This window comes from Littorina saxatilis, linkage group LG12 (genome assembly GCF_037325665.1).
Source record: "Littorina saxatilis isolate snail1 linkage group LG12, US_GU_Lsax_2.0, whole genome shotgun sequence".
NCBI lineage: Eukaryota > Metazoa > Mollusca > Gastropoda > Littorinimorpha > Littorinidae > Littorina > Littorina saxatilis.
This window is the reverse complement of record NC_090256.1, coordinates 43,567,297-43,587,725: the sequence shown is the minus strand read 5'-3', so window position 1 is coordinate 43,587,725 and position 20,429 is coordinate 43,567,297. Positions and strand designations below refer to the sequence as shown.

Genomic DNA, 20,429 nt, shown 5'->3' with positions numbered 1-20,429 from the left:
GTTAATATTAAGGTTTCGATTCTGGGTGAGACTGTATAGTAAAATCCTGTTTTGGGGTCAGAATATCAGTTAAGAGGGTTAAATACTTGGCGTTGAAGTGGGCATTGAGAAAGTCTAGGATGATGCAGGTTAACTGTAAGGTCTGACTGCATTTCACGATCAACGTTGATGTTCATACATGGGGTTCTAATAAGATGCCAAGTCATGAATGGAACTCAAGAAGTTTCAGAACGGGCTTTGAAGTGGATTTTGCGAAGCTCCAAGTGCATGGGAAAGTGATAATAGGAATAAGATGTGAACAGATTTTAATATCAAAGTTTAAAGTTCTCATGCAGTGAGACTTCAGTAAGGTACTCTTCCGATGCCTGTTTAAACAGAAATTAAGAAGAAAAAAGGTACGTTAGAGAATAGGCATTGACATTGACTTTTTCGACCCCAGACGGAGCTGAAAACAGATTTCATCGACAGTTGTCAGAGCTGAAAAGTAAACTGAACCGGAATTTTAACACAGTCTCAATTTAGTCTTTGAGCTTTGCTAAAACGTTCGCTATTTTGTCTCAGTGCCGAGGGTCAGAAGGTACCAGATTAAGCAATGAGAAGGTAAGAAGGTCCAACTTAAAAAAAAATTCTTCGATAAAGAGTTGTGTTGCAAGTAAAGCTGTTATCGGGGTCCTTTTCGAGGGATTGCATGACATTTTGTGCTTTTGTTTTTGTTTTTAGTGAAAAAGAAGGCGTTGGTGTGAGTTGACAGAAGGTACCAGATTAAGCAAAGGAAAGTAAGAAGGTCCATCCTTTTATTTTGAACTCCACGATAAAGATTTAGGTTGTAAGTAAATCTGTTAGTAGGGTCCTCTTCTAGGGTTTGCGTAACCTTTTTTTATGTAAAAAAGGAGGCGTTGGTGTGAATTTTCAGAAGGTCCCAGATTAGGTAACCAGAAAGTAAGAAGGTCCAACCTTTTATTTTTTATTCTACGATAAGATTTAGGTTGGAAGTAACGCTGTTTAGTGGAGTCTTCTTTAATTAAGGGTTTGCATGACATTTTTATTAAAAAAAATATGTTTCAGTTAAAAAGCGGGCGTTGATGTGATTTTTCAGAAGGTCCCAGTTTAAGCAATGTAAAAGTAAGAAGGCCCAACGTTTTTTGTTAATTCTACGATAAAGATTTAGGTTGCAAGTAAAGCTGTTAGTGGGGTCCTCTTCTAGGGTTTGCAGGGCATTTTGTTTTTCAAAGCAGGCGTTGATGTGAATGTTCAGAAGATCCTAGATTAGATCTATTAAAAGGCACACACACACACACGCACACACACACCACACCACACCACACCACACCACACCACACCACACCACACCACACCACACCACACCACACACACACACACATACACACACACACTCAAAACGGTGTAAAGAATGCCGAGGCACTGCTCGCCATGCGATGGAGCCAGGTTGGAGAGTGCAGACACCCGAGTGTGTGGGCCGTCACGCTATGCCTGGCTCGTCACGCGCAGCATTTACGACACAAATCGGCATTGAAAGAAAACAAGAGCGCGGCGCACGGGGGCTGCAGTTTGCCTCTCTCTCGGCCCCGACTTGAAAAGGTGCCAGCCAGCGCTCGTGATTTACTGCTCGCTCCTTCATGCTGACTGCAACGGGGATGTCTAAGTGTGACAACTGTCATTTTTCTGCCGCTTTGTCGTTCTTTTTGCTCTCTGGAAGGGGGAGGGGGGGGGGAGAGTAAGGTGGGGAGGGGGGGGGGGATGGTGGGGATGGGGGTGAGGTCTCAGACAAGGATTTAGGGGAGGAGGTAGAGGTTTTTTCCAAGTGTCTAGACGTTAATATTTTTGTAGACCGTTGATTGACAGTCAGTTCAGTGTTTCAAAATGACGAAGCTCTTTTGAACTGGTTCGTTGTCCAACACAACTTCCAAAAAAGATACTTTCTATCTACTTTTGATCTTCAGCGGTGTTTATTTTTGCCATAACATTCAGGGCAGGCTAAGCTAACAGGGTATAGTGATGTGCAATTTCACAAATGCCAGGCCCAAAGTTCTGTTGTTTTAGGCTTAAAAACCATACGGGGGTATTCATAGTTGATGTGATCAGTCTATCTAAACATATCTATAAAGACTTCAACTCTTTAGCCTCTGAGAGTCACAATTCGTCCTTGTTATGCTTACACGATGGCAAGTTCTTTATGCGTGATGCTACAAAGTAACAGTTTTTCTGCCCTATGATATTTTTTTTGTCATAGAAAAAAACAAAATTGACAGAAAAGAAAAAGAATTACATACATGTAATACTTGAAAATAATCTTTTCGGTACGTGTAAAGTGTAGGTTAATATCACGTAATACAATGTTTTGTTGTTGTTGTTGGGATGTGTGGTTGTTGGGTTTGTGTTTTTTTTTTTTTTTTTTTTTTGGGGGGGGGGGGGCTGTGGGTGTAATAGTGTGCGTATGTGACTGTGTCTGCGCGCGCGCGCACAGGGAATCGAGACGAGGGTGATGGTGTGTGTGTGTGTGTGTGTGTGTGTTGTGCGTGCGTGCGTGCGTGCGTGCGTGTGTGTGTGGACCACAGATGTTGTGCACGACACATAGAGTGTTGCCGATTTGTGCAATGTGGCGTCACGGCACGACACACACAGACAGAGCAGGGAGAACAATGCTCGTGCTACCCGCTATCTGATGCTACACTGACAATGCCGTCATTTGCAGGCAAATTGCCCGCTGATTTACACACACAGCGGGCTGACAGAGACCTATGAGCTTATTAAGTCACCTGCATTATCGACGAGAATGGAAAAAAAGATAGGTTTTGGGGGTGGTGGGGGGGGGGGGGGGAATGGGAGGAGAGGGAAAGGGCTGAGAGAGAGAGAGAGAGAGACGGAGAGGGGGAGAGAGGGGGGGGAGAGAGAGAGGGAGGGAGAGGGAGGGAGAGGGAGGGAGAGAGAGAAGGGAGGGAGAGAGAGAGAGATAGATAGAGAGAATTGAATTGCATTGAATTGAACTTTATTTAACAAGGATTAAGATTTAAGGCTACGCCTTTTCTTACCATCTGTCCTTGGGAAGCACAGACACACAATGATAAAATTGAAAAATTAAAAATTAAAAAGTGAGAGAGAGAGAGAGAGAGAGAGAGAGAGAGAGAGTGAGTGAGTGAGTCTCCATGCTCTCGAGAGAGTCCATGCCCGATTCTCTTTGTCCTTTTGCCTGTCATATATATAACTAGGCATGACGGAATGAAGAATTGTACTAGTTTTTTAACCAAATTTTTGTTAAATCGATTTTATTATGACGGTTTCAGTCAAGCTTCATGCGCATTGAAATCAGTCTCCTGTCATCGAAGGTCATTTCGTGAAAACCTACTTTTCGTGTGGACGTTTGCCTCACTTACTAAATCTCTAAAAGAAAGCGTGAAGCGGCTTACCCTGTATCCACTCAAGCTATGTTTTGGACTTGGCTTACCCCATATACTTCAACATGTTTTTGATGTAGAGCCGTTACGCTTCTTGATAATGAGAAAAACATGTGTCCCGAATACGCGTTGCCTAACAAGTTCGGCCGTGATAAAACGTGATGAAATGATTACATTCATTTGGCCATCACGGCGATTGCATGTGATTGGCTAATTACCTCCATTTGTCCCTCGCATCTACTGTCACGTGCCGGCGTTACGTACGTTACGCCAGGTATTTGGCAGTGCCGAGTAGCGCGCCTTTTTCATCAGTTATCCCCCTTTCCCTGTCATCTAAGTGATTTTACCGCAGTGCAACCGCGTACTTTTCGCTCTCTGCAATTCCGTAATCACTTTCGTGTTGCAAGGCGGGGCCCATTTTTGTGTACTCCGACACAATCATTGAGTGTCTGGTGAAGGCAGTGAACTGACTGAGCGTGGTATGCTGAGATTTTGTTGAACTTTTTGGGCCTTAATCTTTCAGAAAGAGGTATTCAATTGGCATCACCAGAGTTAAGTAGGGCTTAGTGGAAGTATCCGCTCTTTGTTTCATGTAAATGTTGCTCATTTCCTGTGGCAAATGTGTCGAAATGGTAGTTAAAGTATCGGGCACTCAGTTTTCCGAGGATTCAGGCAGTACTATTGTTGGCGTCACCTTTCCCCCAAGGTGGACAGTTGGACAGCTCTGCCGAAATGACAGCAAACTAACTTGTTGGTGATTTGATGAACAGAGTCAGTACCGCCACCGTTCGGATCCAAATCTTTGGTAACACGTGCAGGAGCGGGGTGGACTTGGGGCAGAGATAAGGAACAGAGCTCAGACAGTGAGGCTGATGGGGTCTATGTCGACCAAAAGAGTGGGATTCCCTGTAGGCGGAGTTCCTGTAGGGGCATTCCCTGAGAGTGGAGTTCCTGTAGGAAAATACGATAGCGCCAAATCTCGCAGGAAAATACGATAGCGCCAAATCTCGCACCAAGCGCGTGACTGTCGTAAACCGATTTGAGTTACCTTAGCGTTACTTCCCCTTCCAAAATGGCGGTTCCACAAGAAAATCTGTTAGAATTCCTGAATTTACGTGCGGCAATCAGCCAAGCTAACATGCTTCGGTAAGAACGTCGTATAATTCGAAATGATTTGGTTAAGGAAACCTCACTTCATCAAATTGTCTCAGCTTGAAGTAACTCCATGGCGTCAAACGGAAGTGAGATGCTAATGGAACGCTTTGCAGTTTGTCGTTATTACGAGTAATTTATTTTAGCTGCGTTTTCTTTCATTTAGTTATCGATTTAAACTTTTTTTCAATACAAATTGCAAACCATACTCGTATTCCTAAATAATATTTAAAAAAAAGATAGAAAAACAACAAATTCTACCGATGTCGCTAAGCATCACGTGACTTTCAGCAAGATCAGCGAAACGCTACAGGGACTCCACCCTCTGCGATTCCCTGTGTACAGGGAATCCTTCTACAGGAACTCCACCTACAGGGAATCCCACTCTTTTGGTCGACTTAGACCCCATCAACGCAAGTGAGCGAGTGAGAAAGAAGGGCGGCGACTATGTCGCGCCCACTGCACCACGTGTTATCTCCCTTAGACCCGGCGTGCGCAGCGCATGCACCGGCTGACCCCCATTTTGTTCTGGAGGAGATTTGGAGGGGCAGGAAGATGGCGCTTGTCCTCAATGACAGCGGCAATGACAAAAAGTGTCGGGCTTCATTACGCCAAGTGCAGCCGGAATTATGACAGCCTGGTATGCAGGGAGTGAGACGGGTTCCTTTCTTTGCACCCTGTGCGCTGCGGGACCCTGCAGGGTAAAGTCGAAACTGAGTCTGGTTTGGCTTTGTCACTTTTTACCGTTCATCCTATCCGGCACCCCGTTTCATTTTTGTTTAACCATATCTTTGTTTGTCGGCCAAACCGTCCGCAAGCAGGACAAAGATGTGAACGAAATTTGTGTTACCTACCTGGACACTTAAAAAAAAGCATCATCTTGGCACATTTCACTTGTTTCTATCTTCCAAAAACAGATAGCCTGCCAACGTTCCAAAATTCAGAATCAAAAAACAAGAAAGGTAGGTTATTGGAACGTTTAATTATTGACAAAATAGAATGTTACATTTACACTAGTTTTTATGGTTTGATGCGCCGCATCTTACATGCTTCTCGGTATTTTTGGAATTGATTGTTTAAATAAAATGAACAGAAACATACAAGCTCTGTTAGGCGCGAAAAAAAGGTTAGAAGATGACGCGTAAATCAAGTTTTGTCGGTTTTGTTGCGCGACGTCTTGGGGTGAACTGTGGTAACACTTTTCACATTTCTCTTTCATTTAATTACTTTTAGACGACTTTGTTGACAAGATTCTGCTGACATGCTGGTGGTGCCTACGCAGTACCGATGTTTTGCACTTCTCCAGCGTTGAGTCTGGAGTTGGTTTTACCCACTGACTGAGAAGCTGGTTCTTGTCAACTAGTTCAACTATATATACGTGTATTTTATTCCACAACATGTTGAACACGAAGTTCATTACATTTTGATGTTGATGTTGTGTATAAAAGCTGTCAGTACTTCGAACAAGATAACATCGACATTTTTTTTTGAAAAAAAATTGGCAAACATTTTAAAGTACTGTTGTTAACGAAAGACTCTACTTTATATTATGTTCGTCGAAAACAAAACTTCTTGTAGATATTTTATTTAGAACAAGAAGATGTTGAGTTACTTTTAAAAAAGATTAACCAGCAAAGATGTTTTGACAAGATGATATTAACATCTTAAACAAGTCGCGTGAAGCGATAGAAAAACATTTAGTCAAGCTGTCGGCATCAAAGTAACAGATGAACACCAAAAACCAGTCATCGCCGAGACTATATCAAGATAGTCTCGACTAACCTGGAACCACACCAAAAGACCGAGACAGGTCACGTCGTCTCCTCGCAGCGAACGCAGTAAGCTTACTTACTTAAACCTATTTTCTGTAATCCTGAGCACATTTTTAGAGTAAACATGACAGATATATATTTTTGAATTCATGAGAAATTTAGGAATACGATGCAATCATTTTTAAATCTGTAAATGAAAATTCGATTTTTATGACAACTTTAATGAGCAAACTAATTAACTGCTTTTTATGCTGCCAAGCTGAAATGCAATTCCATAGTCCGGACTTCGTCGAAGATTGCTTGACCAAAATTTCAATCAATTTGATTGAAAAATGAGAGCGTGACAGTGCTGCCTCAACTTTCACAAAAAGCCGGATATGACGTCATCAAAGACATTTATCAAAAAATTCTGGGGATATCATACTCAGGAATTCTCATGTGAAATCTCATGAAAATCGGTCCAGTACTTTTCTCTGAATCACTCTACACACACACATACACATACACACACACATACACCACGACCCTCGTCTCGATTCCCCGAAAACATTTAGTCAATATCAAGAAAAAATTCTGTTTGTCCTACATTCAAATAATAAAGTTGTACTGAATTGAATTGAATGTTGCTGTCCCGGCTGGTGAAAAATGTCAGAAAAAAACCATACTTGTTTCAATATAGGCTCGCATGTGAGTCCGTCGTTTACTTTTTTGCGCTTTTTAACGTTGTATATATATATTTTATACTAAGCACAACCTCTCAAAATACAAACTTTTCTTTATCTTCCCCTCCCCACTCCGCCAGTCCTCAGCGACAAAAGACAGTAATAAAGTCAAGCTGCAGCGGCGGTTCCATTAAAAGGCTTTCCACCTTTCCTGCAAGTCTTCCCCTGGCGGTGTGGAAGCACGCTGGCACTTGACAGACTGTCGGAATGCTGGCGGCATAAAACTCAGTGTTTCCACTCACTTTGACACATTTGCCCGCCCGTTCCACGCTACAGCCCTTTTCTCCCGCATCGCTCCCATATTCGTTTCAATTTGCATTGCGCTGACGCCATTGTCTTCATTTCTGTCAGAAAGAGAACGTGGGTTTAGTGTGTGTGTGTGTGTGTGCGTGTGTGTGTGGGGTGTGGGGGGGGGTGTGTATGTGTGTGTGTATATGTGTGCGTTTGTGTGTGTGTGTGTGTGTGTGGTTAAGTATTTTCTTGTGGGTTTAAATTGCATTTCTTTACAATTTAATTGATGCTGAACTGACCGCCATTTGCAAAGTGGGTGTCGACCGAAAGACGTGCGCTCATTGGCTGGAGGATGCTTGCCATCCGTTCGGAATCAACAGTGAGAATTGTACTAATGTGTGTTTGAGCGTGCGTGCGTGTAATTCGGAGTCAGTGTATGCGGCCATTTCGACGAAGGAAGGGTCAGTGGAAAGACTCGGCAAATAAATTGTAAAAGACATGTTAATAAGAGATGATAAAGATTTCACCGGCACAACAAATTCCCCCTTGAACTAAAATGGTTCCCCCAAATGTTCTTAAAACGATAAAATAATGCAACTTACCGGAAACACTGCTTGCTTAATCCGTTTTCCGCAGTTTTTAGTTCTTATTAATATGTCTTAACATGATTTCAAGCATTTGTTCAGGCATGTTGTTGACAAAATGACAATGTCAGTTCTTTAAAGTGTAATATATACGTAGGAACCCATCATGGGCTTGGTCATGATTAGAGTGGTCAAATATGTACATGTATCTTATCTTAGCGACAAAATTGATTGAAAAACTTGTTTTCATCTAAAGCTTAGTTCAGGTAACAAACAAATGTATCATAATAATGGGATCCATGTTTAAGGAAGTATTTTATATATTTATTCTTCTATTTATTAATCTATTGTTCTAAAACCAAAAAATTAAGGTTTGTAAGTGAAGATACATTGTTTGGGTGGCGGGGGGGGGGGGGTGGAGGCAAGAAAGTGTGTGTGTGTGGGGGAGGGGGGGGGGGAGTGGAGGCAATAAGAACATTTTGATGATGGGAACTAAGAGAGAGAGAGAGAGAGTGTTGGTTTTCTCTCATGCTTATCTGTCCATCTACACACATTCAGGCAGTGTAGGGGCATTGTTTGCTTTATGTTTTGCCTGACATTCCAGTGCGCGTGCTGTTGTGATGGCAGCGGGTGATAGTGGGGAGGGTGACAGGGGCTCTGGCAATGGAGATGTCACTTAGCCTCATAGACATCATTACACGCATTTCCTTCCCGCTTTGATTGCCGTAGAAAGTTTCTGTTGGTTCTCCTTGGTGCTATGTGCAGCCTTCTGTCTGTCTCTGGCTCTGGTTCTGTCTGTCTGTCTGTCTATCATCCCAGCCTGTATTTTCTATGTGTTGGTCTGTCAGTCAGTCTTAATATTATGTTTTGCCTAAAATGTTTACACACATTAAGTATGTAATGTTTCTTCGTCGTCGTCATCTCCTTTCTCAATAGTGTTAATTATTGTCAGGCGAAATTACTATTCCTTGTGCGTGTCTGCCTATGTGACTCCCACCCCCATGGCTCTCTCTCTCTCTTCCTCACTCACTCTCACTATCTATCTATCTCAAAACACACACACTCTCTCTGTCTCTCTCTCTCTCTGTCTCTCTCTGTCTCTGTCTCTGCGTCTCTCTCTGTCTCTGTCTCTCTGTCTGCGTCTCTCTGTCTCTCTGTCTCTGTCTCTCTGTCTGTGTCTGTGTCTGTGTCTGTCTCTCTCTCTCTCTCTCTCTCTCTCTCTCTCTCTCTCTCTCTCTCTCTCTCTCTCTCTCTCTCTCTCTCTCTCTCTCTTTCGTTCTTTCACTCTCTCTGTAAATTTGCACGAAATGTTAACGTCACAAAGTATATGGCCTTCCTTTTCACAATTAGCCTCTGTGGTAAATTGATGCTGTATTCTTTGACGTATCAACACTGAAATAATGCTCTGCATGCACAATGACAATGTACTACGTAGCTCGTTCTCTAGCTAGTTGCTGTGGGTAAACCATGTTCGGCTCTCCCTTACAATTCTTGTATTGTTGTTGTCGTCCTCATACAGATTTCCCGCGATGCATTGGAACCGGAACTTCAGAAGGAAGTAGAGGATGACGTCGTCTACTACAACAAAGGACTCTGAACATGACGTCGTGGACATGACACGAATGTGGCGACGAAGCTGCCTTCTACCGGAAAAGAATATTCAGCGATGGTATAGTTTCTGTAACAGAGGAATTGGTTGTCTATTGTAACCGATGACTTGGAAAGCGTTTGTTGTATCTTTGAAGAGGAGAACTTTTATGATGGCTCCTATAGCCGGTAGACATTAGGCGAAGAAGGAGAATCTGAGGGAGAGATGATGATGATGATGATGATGATGATGATGATGATGATGATGATGATGATGATGATGATGATGATGATGATCTGAAATAATTGTGTCGCCAAGAAATCCTTGAAAACAATCATGATTCGGAAATGGGCGCACGCACACACTTACAGACGCAGGCAATCAAAGACATGCACACAAGCAAAGGCACGCAGACATTCTAACATAGACAGACAGACACACAGCCACTCAGACACGTACACACACACACACACACACACACACGCTCACACACACACACACACACACACACACACACACACACACACACACACACAGACACAGACACACACACGCGCGCGCACACACGCACACACGCGCGCGCACACACACACACACACACACACACACACACACACACACACACACACTTGTGTATGTGTATGAGTGTGAGTGTGTGTTTGTTTCTTTGTCCAGAGAGAGAGAGAGAGAGAGAGAGAGAGAGAGAGAGAGAGAGAGAGAGAGAGAGAGAGAGAGAGAGAGAGAGAGAGAGAGAGAGGCCAACATTCCATTTTTGTTTGGTCTTGCTCCAAGAGATCGAGAGGAAAAAAGCCCACCCCCACCCCAATAAATCCATGTCTGTCGGCTGAACTGTTGAATAGGAAAAACCAAATATTTGTTTTGAGCTTTTTCCCAAACATCGGGCATTTATATACATTTTGTAGCTTTAACGTGATATTTTTCAGAACTGTGGTCAGTGCTTTCATAATATTCATGTACTCTATAAATAGACATTAGTTGCGTGTTTGAACTTGAAAGGTGGGCGATATTTTGGAATTGTTAATTCCATTTTCTCAATCTTTGATATAGTATTGACTCTCCTTTTTCTTATATTTTTTTTAGAAAGCTTCCATTTTTAAACAATCTTTTTGATCAATTTTGCAATATTATTTCAAACCTCGTCTTGTGTTCTCAATTAACAACATTATAGCAAAGTTGAACGTATATAATGACAGTGAAGTTATATTATATGTATTTACAAATGTATTGTAAATTGTTCTTATAATGAATCTCTTTACATTGTTAAGCCTTTATAGCTTTGCCTATCACTTAACCAAACCAGCCTTTGTGTTGAAAATCTATTCAGTATTTTTCCAGTACTTGAATGTTGATGAATTGCCACTTTCATTATACTTTTGTGTGATCTAAAAAGCTTATTTTGAACATGATTTTTTGCCTGAAAAAGAATATATATTACTTATAGCTTATTTTAACGCGCATTTTGTCCAAATCGCCTCAGTGTGTATGTGTGAGCGGGGGGGAGGGGGGGTGCTTGTGTGTGTCCGTACGTGCATCTCTATGTACGTGTGTGCGTGCGTGTGTATGTGTGTGCTATCTATCCATCCCTATCTATCTATCTATCTTTCTACGCGCGCAAAGGATAACAACGCAGAAGATAACAACCTCCCAAGATGCAGAAACTGCAGTGACCTGCATTGCCGATTAAAAAAAAAAAAAGTTAGGACGCATCAGCAGATAAGAATGCACGCAGATTTCCTGGTCCGTTCCGTCCATTAAACGGCGTGCAGCAGAACACAACACTGTGACGCAAACGATAATGTTTTAAGCTGACACTTTGATGACGATTTCTCTTAACAACCTTCTGTCTTCCCCCCTCGCCGCGAAAAACACAAAAGCCGACAAGAACGACAACTTGGCAACTTAAAATGATTCCCCTTGTAGACAGGTCGGGGTTGAACGGGTGTGTCGTCTGCTGCGTCTCGCAATTTGCCCTGCTGTGAAATCGATATGTTTATAAGTAAACGTCCATAAAAACAGAAGAAATTGACGCTTTATCCCCTATTTACCCCCGCCCCTCGCAGGGAAGAACACTTGCTGTTGTTTTACGACCTGTGGCAAGGCTTGTCGGTACACAACGGAATTAGATCACGGTAAAGTCTGCACATAAAAGGTATACAAAACGGTTTTTCTATTCTCTCTCTTTTTCTGTCGTGCAGGTGTATTTGGTTGAAATGAAACCATGTATTGTGCTGAAGTAAATAAAACACTCTGTTGAAGTGTGTTTACTTATTTATCCATTTATTTATGTAATTGCATCTCGACATTACATTCAAATGTAAACTGTGCACTTTAGAAAAGGGGTGTCACTTTTTTCTGTTCGCGGCTCCCTTTTTCTACCACGAAAATATATTTTATGTACGTTGAAATGAAGCTCGCTCATATTTTAAAACATAAAAGATGTAGCTTATTTTCTGATCTATTGTCTGCACAAAACGGAATTAAATCACTGTTAATGTTAACTGTGCACATAATTAGGGGACTTAACATTTGTTTATTTGATTAGCTCCCTTTTGTGTCGTGATGCATTAGGTTCGGGGAAACTTTGAGGATATATCAAAAATGAATGTTACTGAGGCCTAGGAGTGAGCCTGTGGATGTTATATTTATGTATTTGTCAAAACCAAATTGTTTGAGAAATTAGCAAATATATTGGCCGTGAAACCTTGCGGAGTTTATTTGAGCGCGTATAAATTATTGTTTGTTTAAATTTTTTCCTTGTACGATTTCTTTTTTGTATATTTTCTTTCTTTTGTTCTTTCGTTCTTTCTGTCATTCTCTCTTTAATTCTTTGTTTCTTTCGTTCTATCTTGTGATTGTTCCATGCTCAGTCTCTTCCGTTGTCTGTCTCTCTCCCCCCCCCCCCCCCCACACCACCCCACCTCCATAGCTCGCCCAACATCACCTTTCGCTTTTCTCCTTAAATACTCGATCAATAAAATCAGTTCCCGTCAACGATAGTCGTGTCCTCACCACATCTAGGTGTATAAAATCTCTAATCTCGACGTCAGCCGTCTTAATGCGAGAGATTATGTTACCTTAATGTCAAGCCATCACGCCGACCCTTTAACTATCACCCCCTCCCTCTCCCTTCCCCCCATTTATCTTCTCGGCTAACCCAGGCTGACAAGCGGCAAATGGCGACGGTGTCATTAATAAAGTGCGGACTATTTACCTGTCCTAATATAATTCCGCGGTGTCAAGGGTCGAGGGGACAACAAAGACGATTGGTTACCTAAGTCGCTTTAAGTATGGTGCTTGAGAATGGGTGTACTAGACAGGGTCATATACATACACTGTGGCGTTAAAGACTTCCCACTCTTTTGGCGTTCAACGGGCATGGGAATTGTCCGCCGAAAGGCAAATTTCCGCCGAATTTTTTGTTTGTTTCGCCGAAAAAGCAAAAGTGTCCGCCGAAAAAATAAATGGGGGAGGCAAAAATGGTTCTAAAAACTGAATATAATGGCAAACTTGGAGCTAAGATGACACCAAATTACACCAGTTGGGTTCTTTGGAGAAAAAAAAATTCCGCCCAAAATACCCCCAAACCTCCCTAGCAGGGCTATTAATTACAAATGTTCAGCCTTTTTTTAACTTTTTTCCATTCCCATGCCTGGTTCAATCTGTCATGGATGTTCACATTATGTGCGATTATCGTGTTAATTTGAGAACAAGGCTGCGGGGATGCGCGAATGGGGAGGGGTAGGGGGAGTAGTGGGGGCTTTGGGGGAAGGTTGTAGGGATATCACCGCGACTTCCGTCTGCGACCTTTTTTTTCTCTCTCTCTCTTGATGTTATTTTAATCGACTCCAAGCTGAAGTGATTAAAAAAACTCAAATGTATGCAAGACCAATTTTCCGTGCGCTTTTTTTCTTTCATTTTTTATATTTTTACCAAAACAAAAATAAAAAATTCTTTCTTGCTTATTTTGTGCGTTCTCTGCTGAGTAAGTCGCTAGGTGGGTGGGCTTAGGGCGGGGTGAAAGGTATCATGCATTATTTTTTGTCGCGCCACTCTGCAAAATGACTCTACTAACGAGCATTTAAAAGCGTTCAAGCGACTGTTTTCCACAAACGACGGCATTAAATAAAGAAACGCTGTTACGGTTTATGTTGCGTGGAGATGATAAACTAGGCTTGTCTCTGGAGTTTGCACAGGGAAAAATTCAAGCAAACATCACAAGCGAATAGCATGAATTCTCTGGCACATTCTTCTCTAAATTGTTGCTTTATGCATGGTGTGGAACAGAAGCTCAAACTAAAGCAAACAAATGTTCCACCCTCTGGAGTAAAATAATTGTTGTTATATAGATTTAGAATTGATATTGAACAGGAAAAATCCTCGTTCAATCAAGTTTGAAAAATAAAGGGAGGGGGAGAGTGAAAGGGTTGGGGGGGGGGGGGGGTTCTGTGCATGGGCAGAAGATTTGTGTGTGTGTGCTTTGTTTTGGCTGCAGCGAAAACTGACAATAATTATTAACCTTTAAAAAAAAAAAGATTTAAATTTAAATTTTCCGTTATTCTTCTTGAGCAAGTGATGACAAAACAACCTAAGTTAAGACACTTAAATTCGCTCCACAATTTCTTACAGGTGCCTTGTGCAGCTTTAAGAAAAGGAAACAAAGAATTGATTTTGTTGTGGGAAGTTCATTAAAGTGCGATCCTCTTTGTCTCGTCACAACACGTTACCATAACGTCAGTCCTATCTACCTTAACCGTGTGGTTTCCTCTGGCCCTCACGTCGATTGAATTTGAATTACATCCCTTTACTGAGGAATGTCAATGCGAGGAGTGACTTAAGTGCCCCTGACTCTTAATGGCGGCCATTTGAAATAGTTGTTGTCTGTGACGGAGTGGACGGCTGTTTAAAGTGCAGTTAGGCGAGCGTTGTCGCCAGAGGAACGGGCAGGGTGCTGCGGCTACAGCAGGGTGGCGACACACGTTGTGCTGTATAGCGGCCTATACGCGCCAAAAGTGATTAAAAATTTTAAAAAGAAAAAGAAAAAAAACAAGAAGAAAAAAAACAAAAAACCTACCTATCACTTATATATGATGACAATCAATGAATGAGGATGAAAGTCGCTTGTTATTCTTTCAGGTGCCAGGAGATTAGTTCCGAATAACTCTCACTTACTCCATTGCACGTGTTGTATTCATTTAGAGCGCTTATTTTCTCAGATGATAACTTATCCAACAGAGCAATCTTTCAATGATAATTACAATTACAGTGAAAACACTTCTTGCACTGGGCACGTGGCGTATTACATGTAGCATCAGAAGTCAAAGTTAACCCGGCGTCAAATTCCGGTACAATGCTCCTCAGCACATGCGAAATCGACGATAAATCGCTTTTAATCTTCAGAAATTAAGCGCATTTCCAACAGATGTTGTAGATGTGAAAGGACTTATATTGGTAATTTACGGTTATATCGTGTGTAAGTATCATTTTGGGCTCAGGGATTATTGACTGACAGCATTCTCAATGGTAATTTCCATGGGAAGGTGAATATAAAATATTTGTAATATTTGTAATTATCACTTTTGTCACTATTACGTCGCCATACTGCTGCGTGTGTGTCAGCCTGGCGCGTATTCTCTCCCCTTGTATTTCCACTCTATTTACATTGTTCTGCAATTATGGAGTTATTGTCATCCTGTTTCGTATTGTTCGACCTGACCTATTTTATGCCATCGCACTGAATAATCCTCAAAATCTGACACAGTTTCTGACTGTAATGTTGATACGTTATTGCCGTTACTGCTGTGCCTATTTGTTGCGGATTTTTATCGTTGGTGAATCAGTGACAGGGTTCGTCGTAAGTACATAAAACATATTGACAAAGGTTCCTTTAATTGTTAGCGTCCACACCAAGTATGCACACTTACTGAGATCGTTGTGATTAGTTACAACTACCGTGTTTAAATAATGTGTTCAATTTCAATTTAAATACCGGTATTACATCAATCTTCACATCAGAAATAATACTTTATACATGTATATTTTATTAAAATGTATATCCTGACAAAGTCATTTGCTTCGGCTGTGAGAAAGAACACCCTAGTCATAACTAAATCATATATCTTACGTACGTGTGTATTATCATGTTAATGAGGTCGGGTCAAACTATAAGTCAGGCAGAGACCTCAGAAGTAATTTTCCACTGCTCATGGTGACGAAGTCACCGAGGCAAACTTCATTATCGATACAACTTTGTTTCACGTGACGCTAGAATTCCCACTGTGGACTCTTTTTGCGCTCTATTTCACTTTTGACGTCAGATATTTCCCTTTGGAAGAGAAGTTCAACAAGTCGTGTAAGGCGAAAATACAACATTTAGTCAAGCTGTCGAACTCACAGAATGAAACTGAACGCAATGCAATTTTTCAGCAAGACCGTATACTCGTAGCATCGTCAGTCCACCGCTCGTGGCAAAGGCAGTGAAATTGACAAGAAGAGCGGGGTAATAGTTGCGCTGAGAAGGATAGCACGCTTTTCTGTACCTCTCTTCGTTTTAACTTTCTGAGCGTGTTTTTAATCCAAACATATCATATCTATATGTTTTTGGAATCAGGAACCGACAAGGAATAAGATGAAAGTGTTTTTAAATTGATTTCGAAAATTTAATTTTGAACATAACATAATTTTTATATTTTTAATTTTCAGAGCTTGTTTTTAATCCAAATATAACATATTTATATGTTTTGGAATCAGAAAATGATGAAGAATAAGATGAACGTAAATTTGGATCGTTTTATAAAAAAATATTGTTAATTACAATTTTCAGATTTTTAATGACCAAAGTCACTCATTAGTTTTTAAGCCACCAAGCTGAAATGCAATACCGAAGTCCGGCCTTCGTCGAAGATTGCTTGGCCAAAATTTCAATCAATTTGATTGAAAAATGAGGGTGTGACAGTGCCGCCTCAACTTTTACAAAAAGCCGGATATGACGTCATCAAAGGTATTTATCGAAAAAACGAAAAAAACGTCCGGGGATATCATTCCCAGGAACTCTCATGTAAAATTTCATAAAGATCGGTCCAGTAGTTTAGTCTGAATCGCTCTACACACACACAGACACAGACACACACACACACACACATACACCACGACCCTCGTCTCGATTCCCCCTCTATGTCAAAACTTGACTAAATGTAAAAGGAATAGTTACAAAAATCGTCTTCAATTTTGATACTCCGACCAAAGAATGTTTCCCTACGGAATCCGTGCAAGGTCTTTGCTCTGACTCCGTCTAGAAGTTTGAGGTAGAAGGTACGCGATTACAGACTGCAGGATCTAGGATAAGCAAAATACTACATGGCTTGCTGTGTGCCACCAGGATAGAAAAGCTAGCGTTCTCTTGCATTTGAATGTCTAAACAAAGCCAACTCGTGTAAACGTAGTTTCACATCCATTTACTCTATATCGATTGGAGACGGGTTTTTTTTCTCTCAGGAGTCAAATGATAATATTTTAAATTAAGATAGCCCAAACATCGACCTGAAAAAAGAAAAAGAAATTCAAATTAGAACATAGACAGATATTCAAAGCAAGCAAATTTCAGCGACTTATTCATACAGTCAAGGCCGACGAGTGTCAATAACCTGTCAAGTACACGTTATTCTTATTTAGAATTTGTCTAGATGTGTCGGCAAAGAGGTTTCAACTCGTGCGGACTACACGTGTACGTGGGAGTCGCAGCCCACGAGCGCAGAATAAGAAGAAAAAACTTGACTAAATGTAAAAAAGACGAGGCCAACAGTAAAACGAAAGTTGTACAGTGGAACCCCCATATTAAGACCCCCCAGTTTAATACTCCCGCCCTTTTAAGACCCTCTTTTCTGAGACTTTCTGTTCATAGCCGTTGTAAATGTACCCCCATTTTAAGACTCCCTCCTTTTAAAGTCCTTTCTTTCTTTCTTTATTTGGTGTTTAACGTCGTTTTCAACCACGAAGGTTATATCGCGACGATTTAAAGTCCTGATTATCTAAGATTTGTGTAGGTCTTAAAAGGGAGTTCCGCTGTACTCACACAAATATCAGTTAATGGCCGCGAAGAAGCAAATTGGTGGCGAGATGTGTAAAACGACAAAACAATGGCCTCTGCACTCTGTCAGTGTCTGGCGGTCAGCGTAATCAGGGGAGACAAGATGGCGGTGGCGGCCACAAGGACTACCAAGATCTGTGAATTCCTTCCCCTGCCCGCCCCCATGTAGATCTTATCAGTGTCTAGACATCGACACGACCATGCGCGTGCATGGAGCAAACCAAAAATGATAATCGTATTTTTTCAGTCCTCCTTTTTTTTTTTGAACCTTAGTAATATACCTCCCCCACCTCCCCCCCCCCCCCCCCCCCCCCGCAACCCACCTACCGACACCAATGAAATCAACTTCTTCAAGTCGTCTTTTCTTTTCATCTTACGACTGCGTGGTAGTGAAACTTGCTTGCCCCAGGTCGGGGGAAAAATAACACATGAAATACGAAAATAGTGATGACATTTCCAATCACTCTTACATAACTATCTGGACCTTCCTCTATCCACATTAAACGTATTTTGTGCCCCTCCCCCCACCCCCAAGCGTCCCTTCCACCCCTCCCCTCCACCCACTAAGTGTTGCAGACAAACCGGCGCGGTGCCGGCAGCATAGCAGCGATCAGAGTCAATTGTTTTATCACAAAACACAAGAGAGAGTGGACACAAATGGACCTGACTCTCTTCCTCCCTGCCTCTGGCCCGTGGCCCTTCAGTCTCCACAACTATGCTGATCTGTTACTGGGGGGTCAGAGTGGACCCACAATAGTCAAAGGTACAGCACAAAGAGCTTTTCCCTGCGGATATTTGTGGTAAAAGCATGCATACTGTAGAATGTTGGTTTTCTTTGTGTTTGTTCGTGTCTTTTCGGTCTTTGTTTTTGTTGTTGTTTTGTAAAAAATACATGTTTGTATGTATTACTTTTGTTGGGTTGCTTGTTTGTTTATTCTTTTGTTTCTTTTATTCTTCTTCTACGTCCCCGTTTAAGCGCTTATTCCGCATAGGTCTTATCAGCAATGTGTCAGAGGGAGAATCCTCCTGAACTGAACGTCCTCTCCAGGATTGGTGTGGTTTTGATGCCGCCAGTGTTAAAACTGAGGTTTGCATTTTGTATTTTGCTCAATTTGGCCGTATTGGTTCTGGCTGGTGTAGACCATGAAGTGGATGCGTACTCTAGGTGGGGTCGCACAGATCCTGTGTAGACTTGCTTAAGGATTCTGCTGTTGGCTCCCCATTGAGTATCAGCAAGCCATATTTTTCGTGGACTTGTTTTCCATGTCGTTGACTTGTTGAGCCCATGTCAGCTTTGTATCCAGTGTCACTCCAAGGTAGGCTGGCGTGTCTTGCTGTGGGACTTCCTCTCCGTCTGTCTGGAGGCTGAACTTCTCTCGGTTGGGAGAAAAGAGAGAAGCAGGTGACCACCGTCTTGATCCTGTTGATGACGACCAACCACTTGTTTGCCCATTTTGTGACGCAGTTCATGGATTCCTCCTGCATTGTATGTGTTGCCGTGGTGGTATGTTCTGATGCTGTCCAGACTGCAAGATCATCAGCATGGAAAGTCCCGGAGATGTATCTTCTGAGTGTATCTATTGTGTTGTCTATGTAAACAGTAAACAGGTTGTTTCTTGTATTTGTCATTTGTTTGTGTTTTTTCGATTGTTACTGTCCGTTTGTCTTGCCTCTCTGTCTCTCTCCCCCACTCTTCCCCTCTCACACTCTCACGGTCTGTCTCTTTCTTTCTCTGTCCCTCTCTCTTTCCCTCTCACACTCTCTCGATCTCTCTCTCTTTCTCTCTCACATCCTCGCTCTATCTCTGTCTCTCTCTTCCCCCCCCCCTCTCTCCCCCCCTCTCTCTCTATCTGACTGACTATCTCTCTGTCTCTGTCTTTCTCCCCCTCTCTGTCTCTCTCTTTCCATTTATAACAGGCAGTTCATTGAATTTAACCATCAACAATAGAATTGCACATGACCGAATTGCGTGAACAGTCTGTCGTGTGGAAAGAGACATCTTGGCTCGTTGGACAAATAGCTCAATGCTGCCTTTATGCACGTTATTAAAATTGTAAATACAAAAACCTGTTCATCAAAGTTTTGCGTAAATTGATACATGCACACGTGAAAGATATCAGTTATTTAATAAATGACAAAGTTCAACAAACATGAATAGGAAACGAAGACAAACGCAGCTGTTCGGTGCGCCTGTCAGCTGGTTTCGTGTTCCCAGTGACCTACCGAGCACGTCATGGCTTCACAAGCCGCTACTTTCCGAAGCAGATCCGTCCCGATTAGCATCTCGGACACAGAATGCAAGTGGACACGCAGTGACCTTGAGCTGCCCAGTCCTTGCTGGGAACTATGTCGTGTCCTTGATGACTGCAGTGATTAGGACACGACAAGAAAAGGAGCTCTGTTTCTCACCATTCTCTTTCGGTGCAAACACTATCCTATTGTTCATGTTCAATTCGGCAGGTCGTCTGTAAAACGACGTGAAGCAAGTGCATGTACTGGGTAGTCATTTAGCCGCCCTAGTTGTGCATTGCCATACCTACAGCATACACGTAAAGTAGTGCCTAATTCAAATCAAATCAAATCAAATCAAATTAACTTTTCATGAGGAAGACCCAAGAGGTCGAAACGTCGCCGTTATTTGTTCCGTGTTCGTCATTCTAACGTGAGTTCAGTGATTTTTGGTCTTTTTGTTGTTCGCTCTCACGTGCAGTCGCCATTGTTTATTTGCTAACTTGATTATCTCACATGGAGAAATTGCAGATGATAAAGTTGATTTGATTTGATTTGATTTGAATTTGATTTGATTGACCACTCGCCACCGATTTTTAACTGTATTTTGGACGACAATAACTATCTGTATTTA

The 20,429-nt window shown here is 41.9% G+C and overlaps 1 protein-coding gene across 1 annotated transcript in view; it reads left to right on the top strand.

Annotated features, from left to right (window-relative positions):
* The window catches only part of LOC138982011 (sideroflexin-5-like), a 35,391-nt gene extending 25,414 nt beyond the window's left edge, over nt 1-9,977 (top strand). Inside the window, exon 12 of the mRNA XM_070355212.1 lies at nt 9,394-9,977. Coding sequence (XP_070211313.1) covers nt 9,394-9,471 — 78 coding nt within the window. The 3' untranslated portion in view covers nt 9,472-9,977. The remainder of the gene's footprint in view (nt 1-9,393) is intronic.
* The last annotated feature ends 10,452 nt before the right edge of the window (nt 9,978-20,429 follow it).